This window comes from Dermacentor albipictus, unplaced genomic scaffold (assembly GCF_038994185.2).
Source record: "Dermacentor albipictus isolate Rhodes 1998 colony unplaced genomic scaffold, USDA_Dalb.pri_finalv2 scaffold_26, whole genome shotgun sequence".
NCBI lineage: Eukaryota > Metazoa > Arthropoda > Arachnida > Ixodida > Ixodidae > Dermacentor > Dermacentor albipictus.
The window spans coordinates 3519282-3540222 of NW_027225580.1; the positions used below are offsets into that span (position 1 = coordinate 3519282).

At 46.4% G+C, this 20941-nt stretch overlaps 1 protein-coding gene across 2 annotated transcripts in view; it reads left to right on the forward strand.

Annotated features, from left to right (window-relative positions):
* The window catches only part of LOC139052507 (probable cytochrome P450 12a5, mitochondrial), a 151284-nt gene that overhangs the window by 50386 nt on the left and 79957 nt on the right, over positions 1-20941 (forward strand). For both annotated transcript variants that reach the window (XM_070529624.1, XM_070529625.1), the window contains exons 4-5: positions 3006-3207; positions 11875-12037. In XM_070529624.1, the coding sequence (XP_070385725.1) occupies positions 3006-3207; positions 11875-12037 (365 nt within the window). The remainder of the gene's footprint in view (positions 1-3005; positions 3208-11874; positions 12038-20941) is intronic.

Here is a 20941-nt window from a genome sequence, read left to right on the forward strand (position 1 = left end):
GGACCACGTATATGCTAAAACCCTTGATCTCCAAAAATGAAGCCAACCACTTCCCTCCTCCTCCGCTCAACTCCCGCGCTCGGCGCCGCATCGAGAGTGGCGGCGCCTATGCTGGTCCTGCCGTAGTAGACGAATGAGACGTTCGTTTGAGGGATCGCCAGCCTTTTGTGGGCAGCAAGCACGAGTAACAGCGGGCGCGAGCGAGAAAATCTGGGGGATTTTGCTCCATCAATATATGACTCTGCCTAGGCAGTACCGAGGATGTTTCTTAGCGCGTGTTGTATGCGTTCGTCCCCTAGACATGCCGAATTGCGGAGTGCGGTCGAGGTTGTTTACGCCCCGCCGCTGGCTGCCCGCGCGGTGAGGCAGCGGGCCCGCTCGCCCCATTTGGTGATCGCTGTGTCTGTAGGGGCAAGGTTCTGACTGGTGTTGTATAAGTCGCGGGTCGCTCTTTTCGTCGCGACGATAGATTTATTTTTTTTACAAGCACTGATCCAGGAGGGCGCATATAACAAGCAGACGGAGGCCTCAGGAGTGCACCTGAGATTATAATAAAGCTGGTGGTGCAGGACCTCCGGGGCTCCCAAGGGCTAGCGGAGGGATCAAAGCTGGAAGCATGACGGCCTGTGTGTTGGGGCCGCGGAAGCTGAAGCGTGCGAGAGGGTGCTCGCATGAAAAAATTGGCTGCCCGCTCTCGCGGACGGCCGATCTTATACACCTCTAGCACGCGCAGGCCTCAGCGAGCTCCAACCAACGAACCAGTCGGGGTTCTAGCTTTAGTGTCCCCGTTGCCGCTTTGGTGTCCTGGAGGCGCCGCCAATAATGCGAAATAATGACACGTTGTTACAATTAGTTAAAAACACGATTGAATAAATATAGTTACCTCCAGCCGCCAACTTGTGACGCTAAGTTTAGCACTACCACGCCCCGCGACTTCTGCAACAGCAGTCAGATCTTTGCCACTGAAGGTACGGAGGAGAGACTTTGTTGTCGTGCCTGCAGCGCTGGTGCTGAATCAGTCATCGACACCGGCGGCCATTCAGCCACTTGCGTTCAACTGCGGTTTCTACAGTGCTCTGCCTTCTAGATTTCAAGATATGCCGCCCGGGCTTTATTACTACGGTCGCTAATGCTCCAACAGAAACATATGTGATGTTATTTACATGATATATCGCCGTAAGGCGCAAGAAAGCTATGATCCGCCACGACTGACTTAGCACAACGCCGCAGCTGTGAGACACTCCATCCGACACCGCGGTCGCCTTATCGAGTGTCAGTGCCCGCTACTTCACCTATTTTACAGCGCCGGCAGCCAGCGCGCGTGCGTAAGCGAACTCTACCCCATCCCGACATGCCAGCACGCCTAGGGACAAACCTCTGCAACACGCAGTAAGAAACCTCCTCCGTAGTGCCTAGGCAGAGTCGCATATTCAAGGAGCAAAAGCAACCAGATTTTTCATCTCTCGCCCACTCTTGCTCGAGCCTGTGCACAAACGGCTGGCGATCCCTCAAATAAACGTCTCGTTAGTAGACGACAGCTACCGCTCTACTGGAGGAAATTGGAGGAAAGTTCGTTGGAGCCCTGCAGAGCAGGTTTTGAGGCGAGATTTTGCTTTGTCGGTCGGTAACTGGCCTTATTAATGTCATGCTGGAATTTCTAAAAAATACAGAGAAAAGGACCATTATTTAAGGCGTAAAGCACGCGCATGCTGATATTTCGTGTTGCTGAAACACGAAATATCGTGTTGCTGAAACACACGCAAGCACACGGTGTGCTCAAACACCTCTGTTTCAGGTTTTGACTGCGTGAAGGTATGAGTAAGTGGTTTCGTATGTTCATTTATGTACCTGCAGGATACTTTTGTTCGGCCGGCGCATGAGAGATTCCAACTGTCTGGGGCCAGTAATGCCTAGCAACACGGTCGCTTCTGCTCCGAGTCATTTGCAGATGTGTGTAGCTCATGCATGGGTTGTGGCAGCCATGAGCAACGCTCTTACACGTAGACAGTGTCGATAATTTGAACAACGTACCAATACATGAAATAGTTATTTATTTATTTGTCTATTTACTTATTCATTTATTTATTGAAGTGCAAGTGGTCGGAATTTGATAGCAAGAACGAACTTCGTGGGACAACTGGACAGAGGTTAACAAAATTATTATCCTCCACTCATTAGCACCAGTAAGACTTTTGTTGAAGTGCTAATGTTATATCTGTGCACTGCGTGCGTCTGTATTATTTTGCATTGCATGTTTTTGCAGGGAAGCAGTGTTGCTTTAACTGGAACACTCAAGGCACACAAGACAGAAAAAAATGACTCTTGGGTTTTACGTGCCAAAACCACGATCTGATTATAGGGCACGCCGTAATGGGGGACTACGGATTAATTTTGACCTACTGGGGTTCCTTACGTGGCCCCAGTGCGCGGAACACCGGCGTCCTTGCATATGGAAATGCGGCCGACGTGGCCGCGATTTGATCTCTTGACATCCCGCGATCAATCCATCTGCGCGTACTTTCGCCGCTTTAGGCCAGCAATGGCGGTCGGAGAGGGCTGGCAAGAAAAAAATGTGCAAAAGCTCGTCGCGTGCTTCCATGTGACACAGCCCATGGAGGAGCGGAGGAGGCTGGGACGACAGGGGGCGTGGAGGAGGAAACGCTGGGAAGAGCGGGGTGGCGGAAAGATTTAAGAATGGCACTACTTTTGGAAAACTGAGGGGTGACATGACATCTAACTCGTCACGCCACCAACCCGGCACGAATTACACCCGCAGCAGTTGTCACGGCATCACAGTGGACATGGGGCCACGCGTGCGCCGTGGGCTTCTATGGCGGTACCGTTAGGGAAAACGCGCGTGATGTTTTCGCGTGATTTTTATATCAGCTAAACTAAATGTTTATATATATTGCCACATGCATTGTGCATCAGCGGCAGTAAAACTGCGTCGCAAAAAAAAGTGACTCATCATCACTTACCTTTTTCTTCTGTTCGTCTGCTTTTAGCAATCATGATGGCATCCCTGGGGAAGAAGCTTGGACTTCTTGACGGAAACGTGAAACGGGACGCAGAAGCGGAAACAATCTTCAACGCCGTCGAACGCATCTTCAATGGTCTGGATTCACTCGTGACGTACTTTCCCTACTACCGCTACTTTTCGACGCCCACGAGCCGCAGTTTCAACGGCGCTGGAGATAACCTTGTCCCGTGAGTCGGCTTGCAAGCTTCCTAGTTTTATCTGTAATGAGCGAGCAGCCGGAACAAACTGAATGGCTGAGAAAGGAAACTGACTTGGTGCGGTGCCTTAATTGGCAAGACATATCGTTACGTAGTAGTAATGGCGAAGCTAGAACAGAGGGGCAAGAACTGTCAGTCACAAAACTAACTCATTGTTCGGCGAACTTGTGCCCAGAAAAGCAAGTTGCATTAGAAGTGCAGTCGGCGATCGCCGAAAATATATTCTGCGGGTCAGAGCGTCTGCTTCTTATACATCACTAATGGGAGGTTTCAGCGTAATCACTAAATGCATGCGCAAGTTATAGAACGTTCAACGCTCTTCGTGTCTCGCATGTATTCTCATTAGCAGAGGTTGGCTGCCAACGCAGGCAACAGATAGAATCGGCTACAATAATGGAGAATGTTCTGATACATTCAGGCGAGTCTTGGGCCAAGCGATAACGCTTAACATTTGTAATCCAGTAAAAAGCCGTCACTGGAGAAAGACAAAGCGCACGTGTCAATGCTCGTTTCTTAACGACGCATCCTCCCGATGCTGCAAACAAAACGAAAACGCACACGCAATAAAGGGAACTGACAAAGAAAGTTAAACTCAGTTTTCACAGTCTGTTACGGTGAGTAGAATAGCTCAAGGCGCAATACATGTACCACTTCCAGTGGTGCACGGCGCCGCTGTGATTGCACAATACCGTCGGCCAAAAGCTCATAATCCAGCAAACCAAGTCATCGGAGTATCTCGTATGGTCGAAATAGTAGCTTTTCACTGAGTCCACGTCGGCGTATCGGGGTTGAAAACTAAACACGGTCGCCGGGATGGTATTCCACGAAGTGTCGTCGAAGATTCTAGTGTCGGCTGTCCATCCTTTGCTGGCTTTTGATGCGGGCAAGTTGTAGTGTCTCTTCAGCGCGCTGCAGATAGGCGGTGACGTCGAGATCCTCTTCGTCGGTGGCAGCATTGCGGCGAGCTTCGTTGCCGGCCTCCTTCCCTAAACCAATTTGAACAGCAACATGTGCGTCGTTTGTTGCACCGTCATGTTGTAAGCAAAAGTTATGTATAGAAGGACGGTATCCCACGTCATGTCCTCGAAGTCGACGTACATTGCTAATTTGGCAGCAGTGTTCCTGTTTAGGCGTTCCGTTCGACCATTCGTCAGTGGCTGGCAGGCGATGGTCCTCCAGTGACTCGTCCAACTGTGTTGCTGTATAGCTTGCTTAACCTCCATTGAAAAAGCAGTTCATTGATACGGACTCCTCCATTTCCTCCTCGCGCTCTTTTCGCTATCACCGTCTTTCATCTACCGCTGCGCTCCGCGTTCGCTTTCTACCTTCACTGTGCTCGTTCGTTCGGATGTGAGGGGCAACATCAGGCGCACTAACTCTGCGTAAGACTTTCGCTTCGGCGTAGTGAGTAAGGTAGTCGGTGGCCACGACGATTCATTTATATCGGCATGTTAACGTCGAAAACAGTCCAAGTAAAATTCCATGCCTGTTGGCTGGCACGATTGACAAGGAGGCTCGATGGGTCGCAGTAATCCCGCTAGCCTCTGTCTGAAAAACTTTATTACATATATTTTACAGGGAGGAAGTTTGAGGTGACCTGAAGGAGGCCACTTCTCACAATCACTAGGTGGGCTCCTCATTACAGGAGCCCATTGACGACAGCCGTGGCACGGGCTAGGTCGGCCAGGGCCTTCTGTCATTCCAGGTCGGACCAGCCTGACAGGGCTGCCTCCCAGTCCTCCCGTGTGGGGTTGGGTTTCATGGGTGACGTTCGGGGTTGTTTGGCCTGCCCACAACATATGGACGATGTCTGAAGACTTCTCGGCACAATGCGGACACTTTTCTCTACAGACAGGATGCAAGTGTTTTAAAATTGCCTGGCACAGCAATGTTTTGGTTTAAAGACAGATGGGTGTGTGTTCCACCACCTTTGTAACGCCCTAAGATGGCTTAGGATTAATTGCATGGCCGAATTGTTATACTTGAGTAATTTCTAGAAAAGTGAGGATGGGTTCGACATTTGTTTCGCAAGGCCTTGCCCGGAGAGCGGGCGCGCGGGTGGCGGTGTCTGCAGCTTCGTTGCCTTCGAGGCCCATGATAGCAATAGTCAATACGGTCGTTCCAGACATAACTACCTCGGGACCCCCCCGGCCCCGAGGTCGTTGCTGCTATGAAGGATACGATACGCAAAGAGAGGAATGTACCCCTGTTCAATATCTCTCCAGGCGCCTCTCGAGACGGTGATGATGACTCGCGAGTCCTGGCCTACGGTGGCTAGCGCGATGGCGACCTCCTCCGCATGTGTTATGTCTTGAGTTCTAAACGTTAGGCCGTTCACCGCGACGTTTTCGTAGATGACTGTGGCCATGTACCATACCCCATGATGAGGGCCAGAGGAGCCCATGTCGAAGATTGCGTGTTGGTTCCTACAGTGGTGGGCTAGTGCCTCCACACTCGCATGGCGTCTGCCACTGTAGCCGTCACGTGTCATGTTGGTCTGGAAAGGGCGCACATGCAAGGCGCATCTCCAGACTTCGGGGACGCATATGCGCTCTTCCGTCTGTGTGGCCTGGTGGATGTCTAGTCGGGCTAATCGGCGGCGTCCCGACCGCGCCTTTGAAAGTCTTGTATATTGATTGGTCAAGTGTGCCTCCCGGAGCTCCGCGATGGTGTTTACCATCCCCGGGCCCATGAGGCGCTGGTTGGATGTGTTCGTCGGAAGATCGATGGCACGCTTGTACATCCTTCTGAGAATCACCTCGAGGGCGTTCCCGTCAAACTTGCACAGGTGGAGCTGAGGAGTCGAGTAGAGGACTCAACTAGTCACGAATGCATGCATCAGCCGCAAGGCGTTTTTGCACCGTAACTCCTCACGTTTGTTGGAAATCTGGTGGACCATACGGCCCAGCTTGTCCCCCACCTTGCGCCGTATGGGTGGTGTTGTGTCAACGCGTCGATGTTTGTGGATAAAGAGAGCAAGCATTCTAATCTCATCATGTTCTGGTATGGGACCTCTGGCCAGGAAAAGGAACTATCCCTGGCCAGTGCTTAGGCGATGGGCGAATGTGCAAAAATTCGGATTTGGACGGGCAGCCTTGAAGACCGCAGCGGTGGGTGTGGGAATCCACGATCTCCGCCGCTTTCTGCAAATCCGCTTCAATATCTCCAACCGATCCGTTTTTGCCCTGATGGACAGCTTGACTGCGCCAATGAGCCCTTGACAAGGCATTTGGGACGACAACAATACATGACCAAAATGTACGATACATATTATGGTAGTTGTAAAACACTGAATTTTGTAATACCACGTCATACCAACACCAGGGAACAGAATGACAAATATATTTCTGACTGTACATGGTATTTCTTATGGAAAAAGTAAAATAAAGACCAGCAAAATGCAATGAAGGTAAGAGACATGCATCGATGAGAAGAAGAAAACATTAGAAAAGAAGTACACTCGGCCACAAAAAGCTTACGGACCACAGGATGTCAGAACACGTTCAATTCCCGAGCAGCTTGCAGCAGTAGCCAGTAAAACTGTATACGACTATATTGTTAGCATATTCCATTCGAGGTCCGAATTGCAAGTACCAGGCTGCGTTGTGAGGATGTGGAGATATTCAGCTTATTCTCAGATTTCATGGTCCATAATATTTTGTGGCCAGGTGTACGTGTTCACAACGTTTCTTGTCACTATATCTTGTATTCTACAATATCTCATAATCCAAGAAAAAAAGTAGAACCAGGAACGGAAAGGCAAAGCATCACAATGACTTCATTTTTCCAATTTCGCAACACAGTGAAAATTAAACAATGTTTACAAAAGCCAACCGGAGTTCCTTAGACGCGAAATTTTTGCATGAGTGTACTGATTTACTATTGTTCGCAAATGATGTATCCAAAATTGAACCTAGTTATTATTTTGAAGTCATTGAAGAAACGAAATATCGGTACTTCTTGAGCGTGAGGTAACAGCTCCAGCAATTAGGCGTGTGGTATCTTTGAAAATTTGTTTAAAAGCGCGAGAAGAGAAATAAGGAGAGCATGGAATACAATGGACGTGCGTGTTTTGAACTTGAACAAAATTGTAATCCTGAAACCAGTGGTGCTTTGATGAGCGGTAATCTACGTTAGCTATGTGCTCTAAACCTTCTTTTGTAGCGTTTGAAGCATCTATATATTAGTTTTTGACGTCTTAGCCAAACGAGACTGCGCTAATGTATGAGGATGAGCAAAACGAGAACAAGGTGAAAGCAGGAGCCAACGTTTCGACAAGTGGACTTGTCTTCTTCAAGGCGACATATGCTTTCCTTGCCACAGTTTATATAGGTGGGGTTCTTTTTAAGGTGAGAGGGTGTAAGGCGGGTGGGTGCGGCAACGAGCGAAGGTGTGGCATTGTGCCGTATTGAGAATAACGGAGCTCCTTTAGACGCAGGCATGTAAAAGATAAACATTGTGACCGACGATCGGCTCTTACTTGAATAACTGTAGGCAAAGAAAAAAAAATCTCATTTCACAGACAAGTATCTATAAGAAGAAAAGTTTACTTATTTATTTGAACATAGTACAGCCCTGAAGGGGCTGTTTCAGGAATGGGTACAAGCCTAAGTACAGTGCAAAAAAGTTTGTAACAACAAATTAGAAATTCCACAAGAAACAGAGAAATTGGTACAACGCTGTGTTTCCAACGATTGCGGCGACAAATTGGTTCGATGGGAAGGAACGGATATGGCCAGATAAAGAATTTCATAGTACAATGTAGCGTGCCGAAAACAAACTGCTTTGAAATGTGTTAGTGCAAACAAAAAGTGGTTTCATGTTTACTTCATGAAAACTGCGGGTCAAAGACTGTTTACAAACGGACACGTATTCACAATTTGATAGTTGCCAACAAGAGTTGATGATATTGTACATTGGTTTCAGTGAAATGATTTCATGTCGAACAAGGAACGAAGATAAATTCAATGAAGGAAGGGCAGAAAACGGGGAAAAGTATCCGAATCTTTGGTATATAATGCGTACAATGTTTATTTTTGTACAGCCTCAATTTCTTTTACATGACAGAAATAGTACGGGCACGAGACAACTGAGGCATTTTCTAGTATGAGCCGGATTACCGATTTGTACAATTGAAGCTTGTTTGAGGCATAGCAGATCACGGTCACGCGCGCACAAGCAAGGACAAAGTGAGGAGTAGACAACACAAGCGCTTACTTCCAACTGATCGTATATTTACAAAATTGCATCATATGAACAATTTCATTCATGACGTCACAAGGCCGAAATGCCGACATCAGGTGGCCATGCTCAGAAACTTAGTTCCTGTGGGCGACAGAAAAACAGAAGGTGCACTGACACACGACAGACACACAGTCCTTTTCAATGCAATCTCTTTCAATTATCTCCATAACATCCTGATTCTTATTTTTGGCTAGCCAACTAGCCCAAAATTCGGTGCTCTTTTGGGGCGGAGGAAATTGTACGTTTCGCATATCCAAGCGTTTTTAGTGCCTTGTTTACTACCGTCTGAGCATGGTGAGACCAAAATAGAGTGCTTGTGAAGACGATACCAAGGTAACTATAATTGCATAGCCTGTTTATAGGTGAGTTATTGTGCGAATATATAAAAAATGAAGGTATAGTCCTGTTTCTAAATTACATAACAACGGTTTTCGAAAAGTTAAGGTTTGTTTGCCATGTCTCACATCAGGTTGAAAACAGGGCGAATAAATTGTTAAGGCGTATGTTGTCCTCGGGGGCTTCAGTCACATCGTAAAGGACACAGTCGTCGGCGTACAGGCAGAATCTGGAGGGCAAGTTATTTGGTAGGTCATTTACATGTGATATCAGCAGTCATAGATGAATTGCGTAATCAAGGAGCACAAGAAGCATACGTGATGTCTTGACAAATGATTGAGGACCTCAACTGAGAAACTGTAAGAGTAAGGTGGAAGATTAATATGCAGAAGAGAAAGATAATGCTCAATAACCTGACAAGTGTACAAGAGTTCAAGATAGCCAGTCAGCCTCTAGAGTCTGTGAAGGAGGAGGCTTACCTACGTCAAATACTCACAGCGGACCCTGATCGTGAGAAGGAAATTTGCAGAAAAATAAAAATGGGTTGAAGTGCATATGGCAGAGATTGCCAGTTTATGGCTGGAAGCTTACCGCTATCATTGAACAGAAAGGTGCCGAATTAATGCGTTCTGCCGGTGTTACCTTATGAGGCCGAAACATGGAGAGTGACAAAGACGCTTTAGAACCAGTTAATAACTGCGCAAAGACCGATGGAACGAAAAAGGTCAGGCGTAACGTTAAGGGACAGGAAGATAGCGGTGTGGATCAGAGAGCAAGCAGAGATAGCAAGCCGATACTCTAATTGCCATCGAGAGGAAAAAAATGAACCTATGCAGGCCATGTAATGCGTAGGATAGATAACCCGTGGATCATTAGACTTACAGAATGGGTGCCAAGGGATCGGAAGCGCAGTCGAGGATGGCGTAAGACTAGGTGGGGTGAAGAAATTAGGAAATTCGCAGACGCAAGTTCGGAATAAGTTGGCGCAGGACAGGGGTAACTGGAGATCGCAGTTAGAGGTCTTTGTCCGGCAGAGGACATGAAATAGGATGATGATGATGATGATGATGATGATGATGATAATAATAATAATAATAATAATATAATAATTAATGATTTATATAGCTGAAGAACACCAGAGGACCTAAAGCTGAACCCTGGGGGACACCGGATGAAACAAATTTTTACAAATCCTGGGGAATTAAAACTGACAAATGGGGAGTGGTTAGAAAGAAAGCTTGTTCTCTAGTGAATTAATTTGTGAAATTTTAATTTAGTTATAGCAACCGCTGCTCAAGCTGAAGGAGACAGCTCACCTGGACGAAATATTATGTCTATGCTCTGCACTCAGTGGTTGCGGATATTCTCCATTGCTCAATCAGATGGCAAACGACTAGGCGTCGGTCACAGCCACCTAACTACACCTCATTCGTACATTCTTCATATTTACCTTGAAGCTGCAAGACACGTCCTTTAACAAAATTTATTGCTGGGCTAGTTGGTTCATGCTTAACAACTTAATACTGGTAAGCGCAATTCCAAGACGGGAGAGAAGATAGACACAGAAGCACAGGAGAAGCGCGAACTCGTAACTAAATTTTATACTTAATACTTCGCCTGCTTAAGTACACAGTAGACCAGGATCGCACAAGGGCACTGCCGATCAAGCCAACCAATCCATAATATCAAGAAGCCCATAGATTACAGCATCATTTCTAAAAGCTGCTTTTCTTTGCTATGCAAAGCAACCGACGTAGTACTAATACAGGCACTTTTTTTTCTTTCTAATATAGTATGCCTCCATGATTTTTCTGCCCAAAGCATTGCAACTCTTGCTTAGAATTCGAATACCGTAAAGAATTGGCTCGCAGGGACAAAACCTACAGCGCATAGGTAAATGAAAAGCTGACGCATCTTCCGGTATGACCGATATATACCTTTCCGCACTTAGGCGGGATCTCGTACACAACGCCCATGGCGCATGTGACGTATGCCTTGGTATGCTTCTTTTCACAGGCAGGTTTACTCGGAGGTCCGGAAATGTGTGGGCACAATCCAGCCAATCCAGCAAGTTTTAGTGGCGCAGAAAATACAATAGGCACGTCGTACGTTCACAGGGTTGCGTAAAACACGAAGAATGTAAAGAAAAAAGATACGACCCGCCTACTGTGTTTTCTGGACCCAACTGGAACCATTTGCGGCCAATGGAGCAGCATCGGTCTGTTCGCGTGCTTTTGTCTGCGCTTGGGGACAATAAGTTGGGTGATCAATAGCAGACTTTCATAAAGCGAAGCTTTCCTTGCTTGTGATTGCGTACTTGAGTAAAAAATTATAAATTTCTTGTATAAAGAAGAAGGTGTGGTGGTGGAAAAACGTTTTTCCTGCGCAATATATGAAGACAGCACTGTTCTCTTGAATGGCTTCAATGGACAATATTCGGCTTTTGGTCGATATTTCTGGAGAGCAAGGCAAAGATTGAGGCTTTATGATCAGGGGAAATAAATCCAGCTATGTAGTGTTTCATTGTAACACTGATCAGGTGGTTAAAATAACGGGGCTTGAAATACTTGAGGTGGGGTGATTGATGCTTACAGGTATTTCGGAGTACGTTAATTAAAAATGGGGAGGAATGACGTGGAAAGATGAATAATTACTTCAAGCGAAAGACAAAATGACTGCTGGGATAGTCGGTCGTGCATACCTCGTGAGGGAAATTAGCGCAACAACTGCAGAACGGGAGACGTAGACAAGCCGTCAATTGCACCGCACATCTCAGGATATCATTTCTTGTGCGCGTGTCTGTGATGTATGTCCTTCATCTTGTGATACCGTTGTATATTGTTGGTGCGCATGCGTTACAACATGGATACGCATGTAAGGACCTTCCCGCTAATAAAGAGTTGTAAGTAGCGCTTGCCTTCGTCTTCGCTTCTGTTGCGTATGTTTTTTTGTTGCGCTAATTCTCCTCATCAGGAAAGGCACCAGAAACGCGGGCATAATGAAATACAGAGCCGCATGTTTCGCCCAACACCGCAATATATTTATTTACTATCGCAGGCTGCTCTTCCGCATGACTGAAGAAGCAGTGGCCGAGGCGCAGACGCGAAGAAAGAGCAACCAGAGCAGCACTATCCTGCAACACTTGCTCAGTAACCAGGAGGCTGACCTGAAAGACATTTTCACGTTCATCCACGACGTTGTCATCTCCGGTGCCAACACGGTAAGGAATTTCGATGATACGCAATGGCAGAAGTACGCTCAACGTAGGTGACTTTTCCCGAATATCACCGCTCTAATAAGGCAGTAAGGAGAAATTGCGTAATACAGGCGCACAGAAAGCATACGGGAATACCTTGGCAAATACCTACAAAGTATCCACAGCTATCTTAATTTCGTAGAAGCGGGAAAATATTTATCAAGAAAAGGGTGAGTCAAAGAGGCCCAATCTCTCCAATCCATGCTTAGAAGTATTCAAGCTATTGCGTTGAGAAGAATTAAAGGTGACGATCAACGGCTAATATCTCAACAACCTTCGCTTTGCAATGGACGTCCTTTTCGGTAACGCTGGGAACGAATTACAGCATATGTAGCATTGAAATTGAAGCCGTGGTACACCAGAGAGCGTGACGATGTTTCAGATATTTTAGCAAAGCTGGGAGACCTATTGCGTGAACCTGTATGTCACTCGGATAAAAAGCTATGTCACCATGTGGCTATGCACAAGGAAGGCCAAAGCAATATAGTCGTGAAATTCAAAAGTTGTCAAAAAAGGAACGCATTTCTTGTGAAGGCTAGCAAGTGCACAACGAATGGATACGTAGGCATGAGGGACGCGACCGGCGAAGCAGGCCTGTTAATAAAATGCCGATGTTATTTGAGCGCAAACGTCAAGCGACTGCTGCCCGCAGCCATCGCAAGACAATGCAGTACAAGTGGCGGTTTGTTTGAAAGCGATACGGCAGCATCATCGCAGGAAAATGTGGCGGCGCTGAGGCCATTTCGATATCGTGTGAGAATGACATTGCTGCAATAACCTAGAGATAAACTGGTGATACCTGCTGCTAACGTGCTCCCAAGACAAAATGTATTACCATAAATATGTAAAGCCTAACAATGTAATGGTGTGCGACCAGCACAGGCAAAATGTTTGCACGGTACTTCACTTGAATACACGTTCTCTCGCTAATAAGTGTGAAGACTTCCGCCTTGCTGCTTAGCAAATTTTCTTTTACGTGCGTTCTACATAATCACGGTAAATGAGATGTGGTGTAACGCATCTAAAAGTCAGCCTGACTTAGATGGCTAGATCCACCACTACTTAAAACTTACTTACCGACGAGGCCAGGAAGTAGCTATTTATGTCCTAAATTCGGACACCTATAAGTTATCGTTAATGAATTCGCAGTGCTAACACCACATTATGAAGCGCATAGTTTACGATGCGATGATGTCATTTAAACCGTACGTTATCGCCCTCCCTTAGGAAAAGCGATAAGCGTTTTTAAAAATTTGTTGATTACCTCCTGGCGCATACTTCATGTCAGAAGTACAAACTGATTCCTGCTACGGACTTCAACAGTTTGCTCAGAAAACACAAGCGCTGTAGCACCGCTCAATAGATTTACTGCTGTCGCCGTGTTTGGCATCAGTAGAATACCCACGGGAGTGTCGGTAACCACTTCATTTGTTTTGGACCTTTTTGTTGCCAACGCCATGACAGTTGTAACTGTTGCTTGCACAATTAGCTGTGATTTCAGTGACCATTGTCCCATATACATACTTCAATTTTTCTGCGGCTAACAAACATACCACTTTGCCTAAAACATTTTACCAAGCAAGAACTCAATCAACGCTGGATCTTTTTAGGCCCAAAATACACAAGAGTGACTATAATACGGTCCTTATGAAAGCAGGTGCGCAAAGTGCGTACAACGAGTTTTTGAAGCTACCTTGCGCAGTATACGAAAGCTACTTTCCACTGAAAAATCAGGGAAACGAGTCCGGAAGCTATGGGTTAAACATGACCTTATGGGCCTATAATCAAATAAAAGTAAACTGCACGATTGTTTGTTAAAGACGCGTGGCCTGTCAGCACTCGCGGCTTTTAATACGCACCGCAATCGATTAACTGATGACTTAAGAAAGTGACAAAAGAATATTACGAAACGGTTTTTCAAAGTAAATACACGCCTGATCGTGTGTGAACAGTTATAAATAGCGTATTGGAAACTCGGTAACGGCAAAATGAGATAATAATATTAACGGCAGAACAGTGTCCGGAACTGCCCCCTTTATTGGAGTACTTCAGCAAACATTACTCCTAATTGTCGCTAAATCACAAAGCACGCCCATTCTATCAAACCATTCTATGCATGCTTAATACAAATATTCCATACACAGCGTTTTTCCACCAAACCTAATGCTTAGATGTGCACCGCGTGTTCCAATCCATGATGAATGTTAAGGCCATCGGCATAGACAGGCTACAGGTTAAGCCTACAGGTACAGGTTACGCGGTAGATCACCCATGATATCATGTGTGATCTGTTACGCGGGAGATATCTCCCGCGTAACATCCAAGGACAGAGGCATGAAGGAAGGCGACACCCTTCGACTGGTCAGTAGCCTGGTGGTGAGCAGAATCACATACAGCCTGCCTTACTACCCCCTCACACAGTCCGAGACGAAGCAGGCCGACACACTTTAAGGATGGCTTTGAAGACCGCTCTCCGCCTGCCGATGAGTACATCGACTGAAAAATTATTGGCGCTAGGGTTGCACAACACCCTCAGTGAACTGACAGAAGCCCATTACGTCTCGCAACAACAGAGACTTGCGCGGACTCGCAGTGGCCGGCAGGTCCTGCAAACCTTGGGGTTCCAAGCAATAACAACACGAACCCACGAAACCTGCTTGATACGTCGTCACGTCCAGGACAGGTTTCACGTTGCCGCGATACCACGCAACATGGACCCTAACCTACACTCCGGCAGGATGAGTGCAAGGGCCCAGTACATGGAGAAAGCGTTCAGCTTCAATACCACGGCCCGTTTTACGGGCGCCGCCATCTACGAAACGAACAACAAGGGCGCAGTTGCAGTGGCATGCGACCACCGAGGCCACGTTACCTCCGCTGCAACGACCCGCCCCTGCACGATTAGGAAGCCGAAGAGCTGGCCATCGCGTTAGCCATCGTCGAGGGCCTACACGCAAACCAACCACTGACGATCCTCACGGATTCCCAGCAGGCCTGCCGCAACTTCCTACAGGGAAGAATTGGAAGACCTGCTGCGCAAGTCCTAGCCGGAATACTCAAGGAGGGCTCTGAGGACTTCACCACCCAAACCATCATCTGGATACCGGGCCACACTGGCATCACGGGCAACCTGCAGGCCGACAGAGCAGCTCGAGGATTCGTACATAACCGAGCACTCATCACGCCGGCTGCAGAAGACCTGGACTCTGTCGACCTCGAGTATTCAGCCATCATGAACTACCACAGAGGGCGTCGCTTGCGATATCCACCACCCCATCGAAATCTAATGACAGAAGATGCCGCTGCCTGGCGTAGGCTCCAGACAGGCACTTACACGAACTTACACTAATTACACAGGATACACCCCACAGCCTACAGGGACGAATGCCCATGGTGTGCGGCCACACCAACCCTATACCACATTACGAGGGAGTGCACACTACACAACATAGAACACCCAGACACGAGGACCACGAGGGAGCAATGGGAGGCACTGCTGTCTAGCTCAGCCCTCGACGACCAGCTCAAGCTGATAAAGAGAGCTGAGAAGATGGCAAGGGCCAGCGGAGCCCTGGACTGAGAGCCCCGACCATTAGCGGTTTTTTTCTGATTATTCTTTTAATAAAGTTTATCTATCTATCTATCTACAGGTTAAGCCAGTGAAACCCGTGCTCCACCTCCCTCGCCCACGCTTAGCACATATATTTAGCCGTGCCATTGAACCTGGTGCTTTTCCTACCAAGATGAATCGAGAGAAGGTATCCGTAATACATAAATGTGACGACAGGAATGACGTTTCCAACTGCCGGCCAATATCTGTGCTGTCTGTCTTCTCTAAGAGCTTTGAGACAGTTACTCTGTCAATTTTCGACAGCTTCTTCGCTAAGCACATCATGCTGTCGGGCTGCCAGCATGGCTTTACAAAAGGTAGGTATAATAAGTGTGCACTCCTGTGCAAGAGATAATAATAATAAATGACATTGAAAATAGGCAATTAACCCCTGATATTTTCATAGACTACAGTAAAGCTTTTGACTTACTCCGTCATCGTATACTTCTAAGCTGCAATGGTACGGCACTGGTGAAGTAACGTACTCACTGTTACATTCTTGTCTCGCTGATTGGCAGCAGTGCGGGGCGATTATTGGTTTTGTGTTAGCATCTAAGAATTTAGAGAGTGGAGTTCCTCAGAACATGATCCTGGGCCCCGCTTTGTTTACTGTATATGTTATTGATCCAGATTTTATTGATAATGCGGTTAATTTTATCTTGTACACTGATGACACCAGTCTTTTTGTATTTTGTGAGTACAGAGGCGACTTAGTTGTACGTGCTAATTCTATTCAGTCAAAATTAAATGTGTGGTCGCTTAGTAGTTGTCTTCAAATTAATGCTAAAACATCAAAAAGCATCATCTTCACCACAAAAAATAATCCGTTGCTACAATGCAATATAGGGCTGCATTCTGTTGATGTAGTGCAAAAACACAAGCTGTTGGGCGTAGTATTTTCGAACCATTTCTCGTGGAATTCGAACATTGATATGGCTGTCAAAAAGTTCTCGAGTCTTGAAGCGTTGTTCAAATCTTGTCACATGTTCACCTCTCGAGTGGTATTCCACCTTTATCATTCGCTTTTGAGATCGCGTTTAAACTATTATTCATTAATATAAGGCACGACTACAAAAAGCAACATCAGCACACTCTTGCTTCTAGAAATGAAAGAATCATTTCAAAAATCATGTCGGCTAGTTAGACCCTATAAAAGGATTGTTTCAAACAAACAGGACTGTTAGTATCGACAACTTACACCAATACCGCCTTTGGCGTCAGCTTTAATTTGTAGCACGAAAAACTGCAGCATTTTCAAAAGATTGCGCCCAATCTTGTAGAGCGTGCTTGCACGCGAGAGCTGGTTGGCGACGTGCCCTAATACAAATCATTTCTTGCGGTCTGTAACTCAGAATGTACCAGTGCAATTATATGGACTTGAAAAATGTTTGCATAGAGGCGTTCTAGATTCTTTCGCGTGGGGGATTGCGCAATATGCTTGTCTTTAATGAATTTTACTAATCCATTGTATCTATCTGTTCTTTCATACTGTTATACGCTAGTATTATATTGTACATATCATAAGAAGCCAACAAACACTCACATCAAGGACAACACAGGGGAAATTGCTTGTGCTTAATAAATGAAAGAAAGAAACGATCAATTAATGGAAATGAAATTGGATTAAAAAACAACTCGCCGCAGTTCGGGAAAGATCCAACAGCCCCCTTGGTTAACCCCCTTTCTTCTTGTAAATTATTGTTGTACTCTAGTGACACGTGTACTTTGTTCACCAACAACAGCTTGATTTGGGCGAGTTGATTCATACTAAATAACATAGGTACAGCGCAACATTTTTCCGGAAGGAAGGCAAAGCAGCGTTCTTTCCTGTCTCTTTGTTTTCCTACCGAAAATTGGTGAGCTGTACCTACGTTATTAAGCACTTTCTCCGGGGACCATTTTTCACCGGCTAACTAATGTTAAACGTAATCGCGCCGCGCAGGACGTGCCTGCCTGTATATTAAGTTTCTAGAATGTTATCGATAGTTCTACCTGTTGTCTGTTCTTACCCAACCTCGTGTAATATGATCGTATGCTCTACGCACGCGAATTGTGTAGTGCTCTCTGGAAGGTACGCGGGCACCAGCAATTACGCTGGAACCTTCGACGAGTCAGGTATAAAAGCCGATTCGCTTGATCCGCTGATCATACTCCGATGATCGCCACTATCGTTGTGCTTCGGGCATCGGCACAGGTTAGCCCAATAAAAAGTTAGTTTCATGGTTCACAGTCTTGCTACTGTGTTGTTCGCCATCACTGCAACGTGACATCTCGCGGAGGTGCTTTCCTGGCCATGAAATGGACGCCTCCGTCCACCTGAGAGTTTGGAGCAAAGCGTGAAGAGGACGCCAACGTCCCCCCGGGCCATCGAGCTAGCCGCACGCTAGACAATTTGCCCCTCCAGAGCACGGGCTGTACCTGAAACCACCAGGAACAACGCAGCCAAGTCAACAACCACCATGACAGACCGAACGTACCGTTCAGCTATCGGGCTGCAAAAACACAGGAAGCCACCTATCTCCCTTGGGCGACGATGCATAAAGCTTGCTCGAGACATTCGAAAGGGTTTAAAACTTCACCACCTGGAATTCAGAGGACAAGTAGTTCTCCTTGGAGGATACCACGAAGTAATAGCTTGGGAACCAGTAGACCACTCTAACAAGGTGGGACTTGCTTAGAAGCAGCCTTAGAAGACGTTTGCGAGCATCACTGAAACCAACTCGGAGCGTGTTAGGGCGCGTGAAAATAGGGAAAGAAGAATGACGGCTCTAATTATTTTCAGCGCTTCTAACTAGACCAGGAACGTAAAAATTCTGTGACACATTGTAGTTAGCATGCCTCCCCTTCCCTTTCCACAAAATATAAACCTGTTCTAAGCTACAGCTGTGCCAGGATGCTGAGAAGCATGACTGATATTGGCCATATCACATGCTCTAACACTTCAATAAGAATTTCTTTTACAAGAGCTGTTTGATCCAACCGCATTTAACTGCGCACCAAAAGTTTCCATAGCATAGCACCACTTTTCGCTAAAGTTTGGCTTGATGGATTTTATAGCAATAAGATTGCGAGCTGGGCTAGTTGGTTGACGTTCATGTTTAAAATTTGACTGAAGCGCACATAAGACGGGGACACAAATAGGGACGTAGGCAGGATGGCGCTTTGCACTCAACCGAATTTATTGATGAACTTGACGCAGTACAGGGATCCTTCTCGTGAAGTGCTGAATGTTTGGAAAGTTTTTAAAGAAAATAGCATTGGACTCACTTTCACTACGCAAGTTCCTAAGAATAATTAGTTAGGATTTCTTGATTTGCTACTATAGTATATACCGCTGTTCTCCATCGCCCGTGGCTCGCGCATTTTCTTGTTTACGTAGGATCTAGCGGCCGGAAAGCGTATCATACGATCGCAGTTTGGCGATATACTGAACGTTGGTGCTGAAAAAATTGCGCTTTCGGGGGAAGGTATGAAGTGGTAAAAAATTAAAGTAATCTATGTGGTCATTTTTGTGTTCTCGGTGTCGAACGCTGGCGTCGCGAAAACGTACATAATGGGAACGCATCAGCGAGATTCTTCTGCATTCTATTCGACGGTTCCTATCGCGTCCCAATAAATAGTGCTGGGTGCTTGTGGCATCCGTCTGCATTGGCACGCAGCAGCATGGTCACGCGCTTTTTACAGTATTTTCCACTGTGGCTACGCTGACATTTCATGTCGTGGGATTTCGATAGCAGCATCTCATAAAAAATGCCTTTCTCGTCAGCGTTGTAGATGTCACACATGACGGAGTCCTTCAACAACGGCGAAAGGTTTGTTGACAGCCAGGCGGATGCACTCCCATGTTTGCTGATGCCGAATTGCCAAACCGTCTTGCCGACAGTGTCATGGCAGGCCTTGAATCTGCCGAGCAAGCCAGTGCTTGTGTTAAAGTCGTCGATTCCCAGCAGAAAAGCGTAATTTAGGGCCCTATGCTGCCCGGCGTTTGCACTGGCTGGTATCATTTTTTGCCCTCGTCTCCCCAAACCGCGTGTACACTGCCTTGTCGAGCTTTTTGTGCGTCTATGGCGTCCGCTTCTTCCACTTGGCTGATGTGCCTCATGCAAGACTGCTGGACAGCGAACAGGGAGGCATTGCAAACTTTTCTGCAACGTCGCCTTTCTTCTGTCCACTTGCGACTTCGGCCAGGATGCCACCTTTATTCTCAAAGGATAAAAAGCATCACTTTTTGCTAAAGACACAGAAAGGCTTTTCTGAGCAAACCAAACAGAGCTACACGTGCACGACACAAACTGCGCAGTTGCACTAAACTAGCTACGCACCGACAATGCTGAGATGCAGCATGGACCAAGCCGACGACTGGGCTTCGGCTTAAGAGTGTCTGTGGCTGAGAAGTTAGAAGCCATTGGAAAAGGAATGCCAGTCTCATTGTGATCACCATCGAGCAGAGGCAGCCCTAATACTTCGTCATCAGCGGCAGTGTCTGTTGGGGTCAACATGCAATTTAACCTTTGTAGACATATTTTTATGCGCCAAAATGTAACAAAATGTTTCAAATTGTTTCCTGCACGGCAAATTAAATTTTGGTTTGATTTGATTGAATTGCTTCATCAAAATTGGTTGAAGCTGAATGACACTAGAAAAAGTGTTCATTGTGGTGAGATATTTATGCATTGGCTCCTATGGACCACGGCCGGGGAACTGAAAATTATTCGTTGTACAGGAAATTTCATTGAAGCGGCGTTCCTTTCAACGTAGTTAAACTGTATAACACATACACGCATAGCACAAACACAAACATAGTAAGTCTGCAGAAAAAAAACAGATAACAAGAAGACAAAAAGTGAAGCTGGCCAGAAAACACGTGCCACATGAACCTGCACATACAGAGGTTCACTGTGCCATAAAAGAGCACAGTTAAACCTGTTTCTAAAGAACTTGATAGCTCCGAAAAAAAGTTTCCGTTTGTACTCCTGTTGATCACGAGCATGTATTCGCAACTGAGAACGGTCGTCGATAAGCCTGTAGGATTTGCCTAGATGAGTTCGCGGCAATCTGCGCACGTGCGGTTCCAGAACTACGAGGCTAGAACCGTTTAGAAATCGCTCTATATTGAGTTACCCATCGCGACATGGAAAGCATATCTATCGCGGATACATCAACAAGTATTTAGGCATGTAGGGCCCTCTGGGCTGTGCTTGTCGGCGATAAGGTAAGCTCGCCACCTATGTGATTATCTGCTATGTCAAATGATCGGT